This window comes from Haliotis rufescens, unplaced genomic scaffold (assembly GCF_023055435.1).
Source record: "Haliotis rufescens isolate VD_foot unplaced genomic scaffold, xgHalRufe1.0.p SCAF_26, whole genome shotgun sequence".
Taxonomy (NCBI): domain Eukaryota; kingdom Metazoa; phylum Mollusca; class Gastropoda; order Lepetellida; family Haliotidae; genus Haliotis; species Haliotis rufescens.
This window is the reverse complement of record NW_025963957.1, coordinates 4,885,654-4,903,658: the sequence shown is the minus strand read 5'-3', so window position 1 is coordinate 4,903,658 and position 18,005 is coordinate 4,885,654. Positions and strand designations below refer to the sequence as shown.

At 44.7% G+C, this 18,005-nt stretch overlaps 2 protein-coding genes across 2 annotated transcripts; both read right to left on the bottom strand.

The window, feature by feature from the left end:
* Positions 1–1,188: 1,188 nt before the first annotated feature.
* On the bottom strand, positions 1,189–17,100 carry LOC124147355 (snake venom 5'-nucleotidase-like). Its single transcript, XM_046518046.2, has 9 exons — positions 16,404–17,100; positions 13,735–13,948; positions 13,362–13,550; positions 10,001–10,198; positions 8,927–9,058; positions 6,063–6,182; positions 5,604–5,765; positions 3,548–3,751; positions 1,189–3,196 (listed from the first exon to the last, which is right to left on the bottom strand). The coding sequence occupies exons 1-9, from the start codon at positions 16,737–16,739 to the stop codon at positions 3,003–3,005; spliced, it is 1,749 nt and encodes a 582-aa protein (XP_046374002.2). The 5' UTR covers positions 16,740–17,100; the 3' UTR covers positions 1,189–3,002.
* LOC125383711 lies at positions 3,761–5,217 on the bottom strand. The gene is made up of 2 exons (XM_048402463.1): positions 4,104–5,217; positions 3,761–4,058 (listed from the first exon to the last, which is right to left on the bottom strand). Exons 1-2 carry the CDS (start codon positions 4,689–4,691, stop codon positions 4,002–4,004), a joined length of 645 nt encoding a protein of 214 aa, XP_048258420.1. The 5' UTR covers positions 4,692–5,217; the 3' UTR covers positions 3,761–4,001.
* Positions 17,101–18,005: the final 905 nt, after the last annotated feature.

Sequence of the window (18,005 nt, the reverse complement as noted above, 5' to 3'; positions counted from 1 at the left end):
GTTTTATGGTAGTCACGTGGAGGACATTAATTTCCAAAAATTGACGCGTCAGTGAGAAAAATTATGTCCGATGCAATTCCCTATCTTGATTTGTACCATATGTTACCGTGTGGTTTTTTCAGGTAAACAATTGACTCGCCTTTGCATGTTTTTGTGACGGGTGTCACCGATGGGGCAGGATACGCTCACCTTTGCGCGAACACCTCGTGCCATTACTATTTGATAGTGACTCATAAACACATGCTGATGACATAATCGGAATCGTACAATCGACTATGCTTTTAACAGATATTTTTGTCGCTTTATTTACCGTCAATATATATCTGTATAGTGACCGAGGCTTTTGTTACCGTCAATATCTATCTGGTTGTGACTTAGGCTTTTGTTACTGTCAATATATATAAGAAAAGTGACCTAGGCCTTTGTTACCGTCAATATATATCAGGATAGTGACCTAGGCATTTGTTATCGTCAATATATATCAGGATAGTGACCTAGGCCTTTGTTATCGTCAATATATATCAGGATAGTGACCTAGGCCTTTGTTATCGTCAATATATATCAGGATAGTGACCTAGGCATTTGTTATCGTCAATATATATATATCAGGATAGTGACCTAGGCCTTTGTTACCGTCAATATATATCAAGATAGTGACCAAGGCCTTTGTTACCGTCAATATATATCAAGATAGTGACCTAGACCTTTGTTATCGTCAATATATATCAGGATAGTGACCTAGGGCTTTGTTATCGTCAATATATATCAGGAAAGTGACCTAGGCCTTTGTTACCGTCAATATATATCTGGTTGTGACCTAGGCTTTAGAGTGAACAATCCCTACATAGTGTTATCGCCTCCATAGTTCTGGAAAGTGACCTAGATTTGTGTTGCCGTCAGTATATATCTGGATAGTGACATAGGCTTCTGTTACCGTCAGTATACATCGGGGTAGTGACATAGACTTCTTATGCCGTCTCTAACTATCTGGATAGTGCCTAAGGTGATTGTTATCGTCAGTATGTTTCTGGATAGTGATCATATAGTCTTTTGGTACCTTCAGTATGTATCTGGATAGTGACCTAGGCGATTGTTATCGTCAGTTATAACTGACTTAATGGTGAGTGATGTGTTCATGGACGATTTGGCATTCGAATAGGTAATGTATTAAGTACATGCACCAAAATGTTAAACTTGTAATGTTTATTGCATGAAGAGAATATCACAGAGATTGCGCAAAAAGACAGTGATTAGTGAGTACAAACGGTAAACAAAGCCTACCCATGCAATCGTAGCAATTAGGGGGAGGCAACTCTGTATTTAAGATTGTGTCACATAACTTAATACCCAAGCTCAGCAAAACCCTGATATCTCACCCCGGGTACCCCTGCCCAGATATAAGACACAGGTTAAGATTGTCACATCCATTCATGACATACTGTCAAGACACATGTCTAGATTGTCACATCCATTAATGACATACTGTCAAGACAAATGTCAAGATTGTCACATTCATTCATGACGTACTGTCAAGACACAGGTTAAGATTGTCACATACATTAATGACATACTGTCAAGACACGTGAAGATTGTCACATTCATTCATGACATACTGTCAAGACACATGTCTAGATTGTCACATCCATTAATGACATACTGTCAAGACACAGGTTAAGATTGTCACATCCATTCATGACATACTGTCAAGACACATGTCAAGATTGTCACATCCATTCATGACGTACTGTCAAGACACAGGTTAAGATTGTCACATCCATTAATGACATACTGTCAAGACACAGGTTAAGATTGTCACATCCATTCATGACATACTGTCAAGACACATGTCTAGATTGTCACATCCATTAATGACATACTGTCAAGACACAGGTTAAGATTGTCACATCCATTAATGACATACTGTCAAGACACATGTCAAGATTGTCACATCCATTCATGACGTACTGTCAAGACACATGTCAAGATTGTCACATCCATTCACAACGTACTGTCAAGACACATGTCAAGATTGTCACATCCATTAATGACATACTGTCAAGACACAGGTTAAGATTGTCACATCCATTAATGACATACTGTCAAGACACATGTCAAGATTGTCACATCCATTAATGACATACTGTCAAGACACATGTCAAGATTGTCACATCCATTAATGACATACTGTCAAGACACATATCAAGATTGTCACATCCATTCACAACGTACTGTCAAGACACATATCAAGATTGTCACATCCATTAATGACATACTGTCAGAACACATGTCAAGATTGTCACATCCATTAATGACATACTGTCAAGACACAGGTTAAGATTGTCACATCCATTAATGACATACTGTCAAGACACATGTCAAGATTGTCACATCCATTAATGACATACTGTCAAGACACATATCAAGATTGTCACATCCATTCACAACGTACTGTCAAGACACATATCAAGATTGTCACATCCATTAATGACATACTGTCAAGACACATGTCAAGATTGTCACATCCATTAATGACATACTGTCAAGACACATGTCAAGATTGTCACATCCATTCATGACGTACTGTCAGGACACAGGTTAAGATTGTCACATCCATTCTAGACGTACTGTCAAGACACATGTCAAGATTGTCACATCCATTAATGACATACTGTCAAGACACATGTCAAGATTGTCACATCCATTCACAACGTACTGTCAAGACACATGTTAAGATTGTCACATCCATTCGTGACGTACTGTCAAGACACATGTCAAGATTGTCACATCCATTCGTGACGTACTGTCAAGACACATGTCCAGAAGGTGACACCCAGTCACAACACACTACCAAGTCACATCTCGAGATGGTCACATTCATGCACAACACACTGTCCATCAATATCCCGAGGAATATATATAGGAATTATATCACATAAGAAAAATAACGATCACTGCAGTCGCTCCTGTGATCTCGATACAAGTCTCTTTACTATGAATGCTACTTAAATAATCAGAACAATCATCATAATGACTCCAACTGTCGATGTGAGGAGCTGTGGTATTGGTCGGGTGACGTCACTGGTCTCGCGACAAGGGCACGTGGCCACCTTCCGCAATGTTATGCGACCCTCCAGACCTGTGGTGAGGGGTGAAAAGCTCTTGGCGTATTCAATAAATACGTCGGCGTCCACATCCCCTGCAACAATATTCACACATATTTTCACTGAAAGCAACCTAATCGTGAAATATGGAGTGCGTGGTCAACAATGATGAAAGCGTTCGTAAAATCTCCAACATGTACTGGTAGGTGATCACCTACCAGAGACTAAACAGCCCACGTGCAAAGGAATAATGACAAGACTCACTGACAGAATTGCGACTGGACAGAAGGGAGGACTAATTTATATCCGGTGATGTTGGATATTGCACAAAGCGAAGCGCCCCTTTTTCCTTGCAGTGCTGCGTCAAGCCTATCATGCATATTTTGCAAACCACAGCGATAACGCATTCTTACGCGTAATAGTTTGACAACACCTAACTTTCTTACCAAACAGATGATGTTTGATCTTGTTCTTGTTGATGACGTCATATCCGTCGCCACCATTGGCAATAAAGGAAGGCATGATGATCTTGTATACCTCGGTGTCCTCGAGATCCACGTAATGGGGCACCGAGCAGTTGGTGCATCTGACCTTGACCTCTGTTACCCGTTGACCTACAGGCATCGCCATGTCGTACACAATTTTCATACCTGGTGACGATAATTGAAAAAACTTATATACTTCCTTCAAATGTTAACGATGCCTTACAGTCTCTTGCAATGTTACTTGAAAGGTGATTATCTCTGCCTTTCTGATGGTGTCTAAACACCAGGATAGTTCACATATGCTGTGGAAACACGAGGAGGGCTTGCTTCACCATGTGTGGATTTGTGAGTCAAAATTGGGATAGCAATGATTTTTTATTAGAATCTTGTTAATATTGTATGAACAGATAACACATTACTGTTGAGTAACGTTTAAGAGGCTGCTTTGTAGATACTTGCTAATGTCTAACACCTCATAAAGACAGTTTCCCAGCCGCTTGCTGATGTTGTCTAACACCTCATAAAGACAGTTTCCCAGCCGCTTGCTGATGTTGTCTAACACCTCATAAAGACAGTTTCCCAGCCGCTTGCTGATGTTGTCTAACACCTCATAAAGACAGTTTCCCAGCCGCTTGCTAATGTTGTCTAACACCTCATAAAGACAGTTTCCCAGCCGCTTGCTAATGTTGTCTAACACCTCATAAAGACAGTTTCCAAGCCGCTTGCTAATGTTGTCTAACACCTCATAAAGACAGTTTCCCAGACGCTTGCTAATGTTGTCTAAAACCTCATAAAGACAGTTTCCCAGCCGCTTGCTAATGTTGTCTAACACCTCATAAAGACAGTTTCCCAGCCGCTTGCTGATGTTGTCTAACACCTCATAAAGACAGTTTCCCAGCCGCTTGCTGATGTTGTCTAACACCTCATAAAGACAGTTTCCCAGCCGCTTGCTGATGTTGTCTAACACCTCATAAAGACAGTTTCCCAGCCGCTTGCTGATGTTGTCTAACACCTCATAAAGACAGTTTCCCAGCACCTTGCTAATGTTGTCTAACACCTCATAAAGACAGTTTCCCAGCACCTTGCTAATGTTGTCTCGCATCATATAAAGGCAGTTTCCTACCAGCCTCCTTATATTGTCCAGCACTTCATAAAGGCAGTTTCGTAGCTGTTTGCTGATGTCTTTTAACACCTCCTAAAGGCAACTTCGTAGCTGCTTGCTTATGTTGTCTTACACCTTATAAATAAAGGCAGGTTCCCAACTGCTCCCTTTTGTTATTTAACACCTTATAAAGGCAGCTTCGGAGCTGCTTGTTAATCATAGCTGCTTGCTAGTGTTGTCTAAACACTTTCGTATTACGTATTACTGTTGGGAAAATATTTCATTAATACATCTTGTCATGAAATTTGTTTGAGCATTTTTTCCTCTATATTAAAATTTTAACCCCTACAATAGGATATGTTATGTTGATTTCTATGAAATGACTTGGTTGAGCCCGAGCAGTGCAAATATGCAGCAGGTTGCGATCGAATTCAGTGTATTTCTATTTTAAATTACTGTACATTTTGTAACCGTAACTAGCTATCCGTGAAGATTCCGGGTTCGAATACGTCTTCGGCAACCAATGCTTGCCGCTAGAGGAGACTATGCTTGCCGCTAAAGGAGACTATGCTTGCCGTAAAAGGCGACTACCGGGATCAGGTGGTCAGGGTCGCTTACTTGGTAGATGCATGTCATCACATCCTAACTGCGTAGATTGATGTTCATGATATCAATAACTGGATTGTCTGGCCCAGATTCGATTATTTACAGACCGTCGTCATATACCTGGAATATTACTTACTGCGGCGTTGAACAACAAACAAACAAATATCCACAGCTACAGGACAAATGCCTTGATACTGTTGTTAAATGACGTTAGGAAGGTCAGTTGTTCTTGCATCTGGATCCTTGATAAGACTGACAAATGTACGTTGCTTATAATGGCCTTTACGGTCGTCATGTGGAAACACGTACCAGACACCTGGAGGAAACCTCCGAATAAATTACTCGTGTTCTCCACCCACTTGGACGCCGTGAACTCCAGAGTCTCCCGGACATGTTTTCCCCGCAACTCAACGATGTCCACGGTGTTCCGGAATGGTAGAACTGTCAGGATGTCGCCGATAGTGAAGTCACCTGAAAATACCATCAACAGAATGATCACTATGTTGAGAAAAGAGTCCTCAGAAAGTCTGGTTTGGAGAGGCCAGACAGAGAAGAGACGAAACCAGTTGATTACAAGGACGGAACATTGGGATTGGGATGCAGAATAACAAACAATTGAAGAAAATAATTACCAAATGTATGAAAAACATTTCGTTATGAATGGGGACTTTATCAAAACGTTTGTCAGAGAGTGAGCTCTCTGTATGTCATCGTAATTTTCAGAAGACAATAATCTCGCTATATGAGAACTGTGTTGGTCAGAAGTACCTCTCTCTATTGACGTCCGGATGCCGCCCCCGTTCATAAAAGCGATGGCCACGTGGTTCCATTCCAGGGAGTCGCTGTGCTTCAGGTTCTGGTGCACCATACCGTCCGCAATCAGGTTACCTGGGGCAAAGAATACATGAATACATATACACGTTAGTTAGACACTATCAGGGATGCATGTCCGAGGAGTCCATCCAAAAATAAATGTAGTGAGGGTGAGGGTGAGGGTGAGAGTGAGAGTGAGAGTGAGAGTGAGAGTGAGAGTGAGGGTGCGGAGGAGGGTGAGGGTTAGAGTGAGGGTGAGGATGAGGGTGAGGGTGAGGGTGAGGGTAAGAGTGAGAGGGAGGGTAAGGATGAGGGTGAGGATGAGGGTGTGGGTGAGAATGAGGGTAAGGGTGAGGATGAGGGTAAGAGTGAGAGGGAGGGTGAGGATGAGGTGAGGGTGAGGATGAGGGTGCGGAGAAGGGTGAGGGTGAGGGTGAGGGTGAGAGTGAGGGTGAGAGTGAGAGTGAGGGTAAGGGTGCGGAGGAGGGTGCGGAGGAGGGTGAGAGTGAGGGTGAGGGTGAGAGTGAGGGTGAGAGGGAGGCTGAGGCTGAGGCTGAGGGTCCGGGTGAGGGTGAGAAGGAGCGTGAGAAGGAGGGTGAGGGTGAGGATGAGAGTGAGGTTCCGGGTGAGGGTGAGGGTGAGGGTGAGGGTGGGGGTGAGAGGGAGGGTGAGGGTGAGAGAGAGGGTGGGGTGGGGTGAGAGGGAGCGTGAGGGTGAGAGAGAGGGTGGGGTGTGGGTGAGAGGGAGGGTGGGGGTGAGAGGGAGGGTGAGGGTGGGAGTGAGGGTGAGAGTGGGGGTGGGGTGAGAGTGAGGGTGAGAGAGAGGGTGGGGTGGGGGTGAGAGGGAGGGTACAGGGTGGGAGTGAGGGTGAGAGTGGGGGTGAGAGAGAGGGTGGGGTGTGGGTGAGAGTGAGGGTGGGGTAGGGGATGAGAGGATGAGGAGTGAATATATAAGTTATATGACCCTCAATAGGTTGCAGATGGGGTTTTTTTCTCGTTGGAAACATGACCTGGAACTATCCAAGACTCCGATTCCCGCTCGACAGCTTTGATGACAGGTGTGGAGTCAAATTTAAAAGAGCTACAACTGAGGCCATTGCTTAAATTCGTCTAGGTTTAAAATTAGATATTTTTATTTAAGTCTCACGGGAAACACAAATTAACAACCAATCGCTTAGTGATTTATGGGAGACACTTAAACAATATAAATTTATATATTAAATAAAATATAGGCCTATACATCATTCATATAAAATACCCCGTCTTAAAGTTAAAATGCTGGGGCTGATAAAACTGTTTATAATTTCTATAATTTCGCAACTTATTGAAACTAGTACTACAACGGTTATACCTAGGTTTTTCTAAGAGTTTTTGCCGTAAGCAACATTATGAACTATCTCAGCAAATAAACGTTTCTCAATTGGCCCATTAGCAGACGCTCGGTACTCCAGTCCGTTTGCTTGTAGGTAAAACTTTACTGAGCGACCAATTCTTTCTGTAACAGCTAACTGACCACAGAAAAATCCTTTTATTCACTCTTCTGTTTCACATGTTGACCAGGCGCGCGTATGATCTGGCCATAGCTGACCATTGCCTCACAGTTGGCGGGGTGCAAACGACGTCTCCAATAACACTCGCATTGGCTGCATACTTTCCCCATCCCATGAAAAAACGGATAGCTCTATGATGAAGGGCGTTATGTGCTAGATGTTAACGATCATACGTTCCCCAGATGACAGTTCAATAATCGAGGATAGACCAAACCATTGAATCATAAAGTTTCGTGAAAACGTTGAAAGGCAAACCACCCAGGCTTTTTGTATTTCGAAATCAGCAGACCCAAAGCTCTACTTGCAGAATTAACGCGCATATAGCCATGATATTGTAGTTCAGGTGCTCAGTTAGGATCAGCCCCAGGTAGAAGTATTGGTCCTTCTCTTCCAAACTCATATCACCACACCAAAAATGTACTTCCATTCTTGGCGGGGAAGGTACTCTAAAGTGGACTACACTTGACTTCCCTTGCTTAATGGACATCTTATTCTCGAAACACCAGGGCCCATTTGCACAAAGCGATCTTAGCGCTACGGCTATTGTAAGCCTATGTTAAAGTATGGGAGTTACGATCATCTTAGCGCTAAGATCGCTTTGTGCAAGTGGGTCCTGGTGTGCAGTGCTGACAGCATCCTCTTCAATTTCAGCCAAAAATACAATATCGTCCGCGTATGTTAATACACTGATAACTTCACCGTTTACATCAATTCTTTTCCCTAACTCACTGAGATGAATCAGATCATTAACGTACATATCGAGTAGAAGAGGCGATAAAAGGCAACCCTGTTTCAAGCCTCTATTTACAGTAAACCAATCGGTACACTCTTGGTTGACTCGTACACAACGACCTGATAGCCGAAAACATCCTCCCTCTCACATCCCACTCATTTAGTTTGTTACAAAGATTTTCTCAGTCGATCCAATCATAAGCCTTTTTAAAATCTATGCATGCCATAAGGTGGACTTTTTCATCAATTTTCTGGTTTCGATAATGGTAGTAATGGTAAACAGGTGGTCTAACGTTGACCGCCCTTTCCTGCAGCCATTTTGTAAATCACTCAGAATGTCTGCTTTTAGCAGAGGTTTCTTATGAGTAGGGGAAGAATTTGTGTCCCTTTTACTTCTATTTGGGCACGTGACCTGGAACTACCCAAGACTCCGATCCTCGCTCAGGAGCTTGGATGACAGGTGTGAAGTCTCACGGCGGCGAAATATGAAAAGTTACAACTCGGGCCATCACATAAATTCATGTTGTTTTTAACTTACCCATATTACACTCTTTGACCCTACAGGAGGACCTGTCCCCGTCAAGCATCACATAGCTTCTGGCCACCACCGTGCCTGACTCGTTAGCCACGCCCTCCTTGTATGGCTGCATCAGCTCCAGGGTCATCTCATCTAGAAGACAAACACAGGGGCGTTGGTCGTAATTTGTTGGTCTTCTCGGACATATGTAAAGGGATGTGTGTCGCATCTCGGAGTTTTTGAAAATACGCCTACAAGAATACCCGAGGACATGAAATCTAATAACCATGTATCTTTTGGAACCGTCTCCATATGGCACTGATCTCATTTTGAAAAATATCTTGGAAGCTACCGATAACTGATGTGTTCCTCCCGATGGTCACGGGGTGGGTGGGGTAGCACAGTGGTTAAAGCGTTCTCTCTTTAAGCCGAAGATCCGGGTTCGTATCCCGACATGGGTACAATGTGTGAAGCCCATTTCTGGCGTTCCCAGTCGTGATATTGCTGGAATATTGCTTAAAGCGGCGTAAAACAAAACTCACTCACTCACTCACTCCATATGGTCACGGTTACTAAATACATTATTACATAATTAACTTTGGTGTCCCTATTTCAAAATGAGTATGTCACTTTTGTAAACATAAACAAATATAGGATACGATTTAAAACAAATGTTATTTTATAAGTGAATATATTGTATTAGGTGCTCAATTAGGCTTTAGGTGTTTGGTATTTGAGAGAAAAACCTTTGCTCCTGTTACTGCGAGCCAAGCGGATTTGTAGTCATGAAGTCAAAGTAATGAATTCTCTGATGAACCCATTGCCTTAATGTTCGCTGTCAGTCTAATCGGCTTCGGATACTCTATATCAACTGCGAATCTGAACGCATAACGCAAACGAAGTGGTTCTGTTTGGAAAGAAAGTCAACCGAATACACAATATAATTTCGTTCAATTAAAGCAGTCGGTCAAGTTGATCGAATACTCAATATCACCTGCGAATCTGATTTCTCCCCAAAGTTGACCATATCATCGTCTCTGGTAGTGGAAATGGCTTGCATAAACTTTGACCATTGACACAGTAGACAAAACCAACCTTGTGCTGTTTTGTTGTCTAGTAGGATTGGGTTGCCTCCCCATGACGTGATGACACCTTCCGGGTCAAAGGTCACTTCCAGAGCTCCAAGATACTTCCCGTAAGCATAGTCCTGCACCACGAGCACCTTGGCCCCTCCCGACTGGGTCACCACGTGGGGGTACTCTCCTTCCGGTTCCTCATTGGACGGGTGGTCGCCTGAAAAAAGGCAGTCCATGACTTGTTTGACATGACGTGCAAAATGTAGGAGCAATAACAGCTTGGTTTAAGAGGTCAGATAGACAATTTTCATGACTTAATTAAATGCAAGCAAAATAGTACTTCTAATCCGTTCATATAAGGGACGTTTATTATATGCTATATGTGCGTACTCCAAACCCATGTGTGTGTTTGTTTTGTTTGTTTGTCTTTTAACGCCGCACTCAGCAATATTACAGCTGTTTGACCGCGGTCAGCCATTTTGCCTATTTTCTAAATCTAGACGTGTCCACAATCACTGACACAACATCAGTCAGTATCATCCACATTATATATCTGTACCTTCGAGATAAGTAGTAGTAGTAGTAGTAGTAGTAGTAGTAGTAGTAGTAGTAGTAGTAGTAGTAGTATTTGTACAAGCATACTTAAATTTTGGCAGCAACAAATCAGTGTCAAGTGTGCTCGTTACAAAGCGCTACAATGTTTATAAGCTATGACAAAACGCTAGAAAATGTACATACTTTTCCCCATTGCTTCCCCTCCTTACAGGCTTTGTTTGTTTGTTTGTTTGCTTGTTTGTTTGTTTGTTTGTTTGTTTGTTTGTTTGTTTGTTTGTTTGTTTGTTTGTTTGCTTGCTTGCTTGCTTGCTGTTTAACGCCACACCAGACAATCCAGTGGTTGACATCATGAGCATCGATCTACGCAAAGTTGATACGATGACGTGTCAGCGAGCCTGACCAACCGAACCCATTAGTTGCCTCTTATGACAAGTATGGATTCCTGAAGACCAAGCCTAGCCCGGATCTCCACGGGTCCCAAACTCACGTGAGAAGAAGACCCATTAATGGTTTTAATGTTCCTTCAGCTATGGCAGCCTCTACGCCATGTAGAAACTGTTGTATAAGTGTATGCTTGTTTGTATGTGGGCGGTGATGTGGACGTGGACGTTAATGATGGCGTGGGTGTAGTTATGCTGGATGAAGATGCTGATTGCGTGCTCCTGTGGGTGTTGATCTAGCTGTGGATGTGGGTGTGGGTGTGGGTGTGGGTGTGGATGTGGATGTGGATGTGGGTGTGGGTGTGGGTGTGGGTGTGGGTGTGGATGTGGATGTGGATGTGGGTGTGGGTGTTGGTCTGGGTGTGGATGTGGGTGTGGGTGTGGATGTGGGTGTGGATGTGGATGTGGGTGTGGGTGTGGATGTGGGTGTGGGTGTGGATGTGGGTGTGGATGTGGATGTGGATGTGGATGTGGGTGTGGATGTGGATGTGGGTGTGGATGTGGATGTGGATGTGGATGTGGGTGTGGATGTGGATGTGGGTGTGGGTGTGGGTGTGGATGTGGGTGTGGATGTGGGTGTGGGTGTGGGTGTGGGTGTGGGTGTGGGTGTGGATGTGGGTGTGGATGTGGATGTGGATGTGGATGTGGGTGTGGATGTGGATGTGGGTGTGGGTGTGGGTGTGGACGTGGATGTGGGTGTGGGTGTGGATGTGGGTGTGGGTGTGGGTGTGGATGTGGGTGTGGGTGTGGATGTGGATGTGGGTGTGGGTGTGGGTGTGGATGTGGGTGTGGGTGTTGGTGTGGATGTGGGTGTGGATGTGGATGTGGGTGTGGATGTGGGTGTGGGTGTGGGTGTGGATGTGGGTGTGGGTGTGGATGTGGATGTGGGTGTGGGTGTGGGTGTGGGTGTGGATGTGGGTGTGGGTGTTGGTGTGGATGTGGGTGTGGATGTGGGTGTGGGTGTGGGTGTGGGTGTGGGTGTGGATGTGGGTGTGGGTGTGGATGTGGATGTGGGTGTGGGTGTGGGTGTGGATGTGGATGTGGGTGTGGGTGTGGGTGTGGGTGTGGGTGTGGGTGTGGGTGTGGATGTGGATGTGGGTGTGGGTGTGGATGTGGGTGTGGGTGTGGGTGTGGATGTGGGTGTGGGTGTGGATGTGGATGTGGGTGTGGGTGTGGGTGTGGATGTGGGTGTGGGTGTTGGTGTGGATGTGGGTGTGGATGTGGATGTGGGTGTGGGTGTGGGTGTGGGTGTGGGTGTGGATGTGGGTGTGGGTGTGGGTGTTGGTGTGGGTGTGGATGTGGATGTGGGTGTGGGTGTGGGTGTGGGTGTGGGTGTGGATGTGGGTGTGGGTGTGGGTGTGGATGTGGATGTGGGTGTTGGTGTGGATGTGGATGTGGGTGTGGGTGTTGGTCTGGGTGTGGGTGTGGGTGTGGATGTGGATGTGGGTGTTGGTGTGGATGTGGATGTGGGTGTGGATGTGGGTGTGGGTGTGGGTGTGGGTGTGGGTGTGGGTGTGGATGTGGGTGTGGGTGTGGGTGTGGATGTGGATGTGGGTGTGGATGTGGATGTTGGTGTGGGTCTGGGTGTGGGTGTGGGTGTGGATGTGGATGTGGGTGTTGGTGTGGATGTGGATGTGGGTGTGGATGTGGGTGTGGGTGTGGATGTGGATGTGGATGTGGGTGTTGGTGTGGATGTGGGTGTGGACGTGGTGGTGGATGTGGATGTGGGTGTTGGTGTGGATGTGGATGAAGGTGTGGGTGTGGATGTGGGTGTGGGTGTGGGTGTGGGTGTGGATGTGGGTGTGGATGTGGGTGTGGATGTGGATGTGGGTGTGGGTGTGGGTGTGGGTGTGGGTGTGGGTGTGGGTGTGGATGTGGATGTGGGTGTGGATGTGGATGTGGGTGTGGGTGTGGGTGTGGATGTGGGTGTGGGTGTGGGTGTGGATGTGGATGTGGGTGTGGATGTGGATGTTGGTGTGGGTCTGGGTGTGGGTGTGGGTGTGGATGTGGATGTGGGTGTTGGTGTGGATGTGGATGTGGGTGTGGATGTGGGTGTTGGTGTGGATGTGGATGTGGATGTGGGTGTTGGTGTGGATGTGGGTGTGGACGTGGTGGTGGATGTGGATGTGGGTGTTGGTGTGGATGTGGATGAAGGTGTGGGTGTGGATGTGGGTGTGGGTGTGGGTGTGGGTGTGGATGTGGGTGTGGGTGTGGATGTGGGTTTGGGTTTGGGTGTGGGTGTGGGTGTGAGTGCGGGTGTGGGTGTGGATGTGGGTGTGGATGTGAGTGTGGATGTGAGTGTGGATGTGGATGTGGATGTGGGTGTGGGTGTGGGTGTGGATGTGAGTGTGCGTGTGCGTGTTCGTGTGCATGTTATTGTCCTACCTGTATAAAGGAAGGTGTTAGTGTGACCTCCGACCACTACATCCAGGTTATTGACCTCTGCTGCTATTCGTTGGTCAACATCAAATCCCGAGTGACCAACGGCAATGATCTTATTGATGCCCTGTGACGTCAGGGTGTTAACCTCTCTCTGGATTGCAGCAACCTCATCTTCAAATCTTAAACTTGGCCCTGGAAACGACACATTTGTGTTAGTTATTCTGAGACAGAACCTTAAAAAGATGATCAAATGAAACTTATCATTAAACCAAATAGCACACTCCGTGCAACCACGCTGCATTGGGAGTGCTTCTGTTGTACAATAAGAATGCTGGTCGTGTCACTTGTACTTCCTGGTTTCGGGGCCTGGTTTTACCTGGTGACGAGATTAACGGCGTCTCTGTTGTAGTGTACCCGATGACCCCGATACGTTCATCCCCGACCGTCAACACTGTATGTTTCATCAGCTTGTTTTCCACCAAAGGCTCGCCTGTAGCATCGATGTTGGCGCTGGCCACGGTGAAGTTGACGTCGTTGAGGAAGGGTATCAACCCTTCGATGCCGAGGTCAAACTCGTGATTTCCCAGGGCCTAGGAGATTGATAAAAAACAATGAATGTGCTTTTTAAGAACTGTTGCGCGCAAGGGTAATATTTCCCGTAACGCAAAAGAATTAAACTACCGACAAAAAATAAGGGCACTGATGAAATGATAGTGAAGGTATAACGACGATAAACGTATGTAAAATTAATTCTGGGCGTGTAGATGAATTCGGGGTGTGTCTGCTATATTGGGCGATAATGCACGACACCTTTGTGGCATACTATTGATAATCTTGGGGATGGTTGCCTTTGGTATTGCCCGCTATACCGCCTGAGGACCTACCCCGAGCTGGACCACGTTGGTTCTTGGTTTCTGGCGTACTGTCCCTGACCGAAAACATCACACAAATACTATATTGGGGACATGTTAGGTACTTAGCGGGCCAGTCCAATGTCCGCATGCCTTCTCATCGGAGACAGCGTGTCGAGCGAACGCTTTAACCGCTAGGCTACCCGACCGCCCCAGTCAGACTGTAACTTTGAGAGTATAATTTATCTAAATGACCAGCCCTTAACATACATGCCAAAGAAACGATCGACCTTGATGTATAACAGTGAAAATTGTTTTGGTGCCAAAAGAAATCAAGAGTATACAAATGCCAAACAATCGAGTTCAAATTTAAGAAGTCGACTTCACATAGGAAACGTGTATGCATCTGGACCTATTGTGCGTCAACCTTTGTGCATTGATACCACTTTTCAAGCATGGCACTTGCTGGTGTCTTCTCCATTACGTGAAGGGGCCGGATTGATAAGACGAATAGAGTTGTTTGAGTATGTTTGTGAAAAAAGAATGATTCAGTTACTATTATGTTAGTATATTCCTGTCATTGTATTTAGCAGGTTATCGTCATTGCATTTTGCATATTCCTGTCATTGTATTCAGCCGAGACCCGTCATTGTATCCAGCTGGTTGTGGGTTGTCGTCATTGTATGCAGTGGGTTGTCGTCGTCGTTGTATACAGTGGGTTGTCGTCATTGTATGCAGCGGGTTGTCTTCTTTGTATGCAGTGGGTTGTCTTCTTTGTATGCAGTGGGTTGTCGTCATGGTACGCAGTGGGCTGTCGTCGTTGTATGCAGTTGGTTGTCGTCATTGTATGCCGTGGGTTGTCGTCATTGTATGCAGTGGGTTATCGTCGCTGTATGCAGTGGGTTGTCGTCATTGTACGCAACAGGCGGCCGCTGCTGAATACAAGAGGTACCAGTCATCGTTAGCAATATATACCCGACATGGTATACATCTTTACCTTTCATTAAAACACCAAGGCTTTTCGGGCGAGTGGCATTCAGTATAGAAACTATGCATGGGGAGGTGTGTACATGGGACACTGTGCTTGCCATGACGTCATACTGCGAGATTTTGCATCATAATGACATATTGCAAAATCACTCTTCTACCCAGAGTTCCGTGCGACAAGCTTCGTACCTCTGCCACAGGCCAGCGCCATGTGACGATTCGTCACATCTTATACAGTCCATTCAAAACATTGCATGTGTTTTTCATCTATTTCATTTTTGATAAGTCTACATATCTAGATAAACATGCTATAAAATGGTTAACTTTCCTTGAGAAAATATACTAAATCGTGCAAAACTATTTCCATTTGCGTAGGTATCCTATGTTTACATTGGTTGTACGGCTCCACGTGCTGTCATCGAAATCTACGGAGAGCAAGCGATACGGTCACTTTGATGTGTAAATATGTATTGTCATGCAACTCACTGTCGCAGTTGTAGTAGCATATTTATCATCCAAAACTGGCTCCCACAGGAGATATCGCTTGGATTAGATCAAGCGATATCTACACTGTAAATATCGCTGCAATGAAATTACATCACAATGCTTTGCAGACCATTGTGACGTCACTGGTTACCATGACGTCACAATCAAATGACATCACTAATGGCTCTGCTACTGAAGCTGTTAGCAGTACTTTTTACACTGAAAACACTGCTAATTACTGTCTACAAATTGAAAAAGTTGGAAGAATGATGTTGGATGATAAATAAAATCTCACCCTCGTGTCTTTTGATATCAAATATATCAACACTCGTTGATAAAAGTGGCAAAAATCCTCAGCAAGCCTCGGAATTTTTCCACTTTTATCAACTCGTGTTGATATATTTAATATCAACAGACACTCGGGTGAGATTCTCTATATATATAATTATGCGAAACAATATTTTAAGCACCCCAAAATACTTGCATAAGTCCGTTTTATTCCATGAGAAAGCGCGTTTGCTTACAAACAAGAGAGAAGTGATATGCAAATTAGCCTGTGGCAGTGGTGCTATGCTAAGCCACCCCTGCGCCGGAGTGTGTTACAAAATGATTACGGTTTTATTATGACGTCACGTTGTAACATGTTCATCTTCTCACCATGACGTCACAATACATGTTCATCTACTCACCATGACGTCACAATTCATGTTCATCTACTCACCATGACGTCATACTGCAACAGGTTCATGAATTTGGCCACAACGGCACCTTGGTACTTGTAGAACCACAACGTCCCCGAATATTCGTCCCCTGCCGACAGGAGGATGGTGTTGGAATGGAGGGAGCGCTGTTCACGGACTTTGGTCACAAGTCGCGCTGTCCCACCAAAACATTTCCCCTCTGTCACATCATCGGCTTGGCACTGGCCACTGTATTTGTTGGTCTGTTCGAATCTGGCGTGAATGTCGTTGGTGTGGAGGATGGTGAGGTTGAAGCCGACGACCACAGCAGGCAGGGAGATTACGTAGAGGGAAAGGCGACACAGTGAGCAGGTCATGATGGCGTCTTTCAAATCGTCAGAATCACCAGACACTATAGTCTGTCTACTCACGTCCTATACTCAGTGGTAACTGGGACACCTTCGTGACCACGGACAGTTTAGCTGCGTGTATGCGGGTCACCTACAACCATATAGCCGACAATATACTTGCTGGGACCGTGTGTCCGTCAGTTGTTTTGTCACGTGCCTCACCAAGACTGGGGTGAATCACACAAGTCGCTCGTACCGTGCCAAGCCTTTAAACTCTCCCACGAGAACGAATCAGATCACTCGAAGCTTCACATCCGTTTAACAATGTAAACACCTATCCATCCCATAATGTTGAAACTGTAAATCTTTTACACCGGTACGAGAACCACACTTACAAGCAGAGCGAATTTATGACGCACACTAAATGTCATTCTTGATGTACAAGCTGGGCAAATGCATGTATGCTATGACGAACCAAACGCTCGTCTGTGCACGTTCAATGCAATGCTTTATCAATCTTAAGTTAAGCTTATCGGTATATATGCCATACTGTAGAAAAGGTAATATTGGTCCTTGATGCAATTTTTGTCGAAAATAGTGTAATAAAATTATAGATTTAAAATACAAATAGAGAATACAAAATTACTTATTTAAATCAATACGCTTTGCATTTTATACATAATATCCCTGTTTACATTGTGTAACTTCAGTATCTCTTCCGATATTACGGTCTTAATTTTGTGTTTGTACATTCAAATTATAAAGGAAATCTTTAGTGTGAAATGAAACTGATCGTCAACGTCTGAGCAAACATGGCGACCCTTGTATCCACCCGTTTCTTTATGAGTATGCTCTGAGAAAAGTGCTTTTCGTAAATAAAATTGCATGACATGAGAGTGAAAGGGGTATTTACACAAAAAAATATTTTGCTGACGAAAATACCCGGGACCTTATTAAACTGCTTGATCCAATATACGCTGCTTAAAAATAGGCAAAATATGTTTGTACAATTGTGCTTAAGCAAAATTTCCCAAAACAAATGCTTAAATGTATATTCTAAAGACCATTCGTCCAGTTGTCAACATTATTATTAAACAGGCAATGTCAGATACAACGCTCGTCCACACAAGAAACTGTAGACTATGAAAGATGTGATATGTCAGTTGCCGGAGGGCTCGGGCGATCACATTCGCCTAGACATGTAGGCGTGCATAGGCTGTATGTTCAACGGTACGCTAACGGGACTGGGTGTATTCAGAATATCGTAAAACAGTAACCTAACCCTACCTTCCA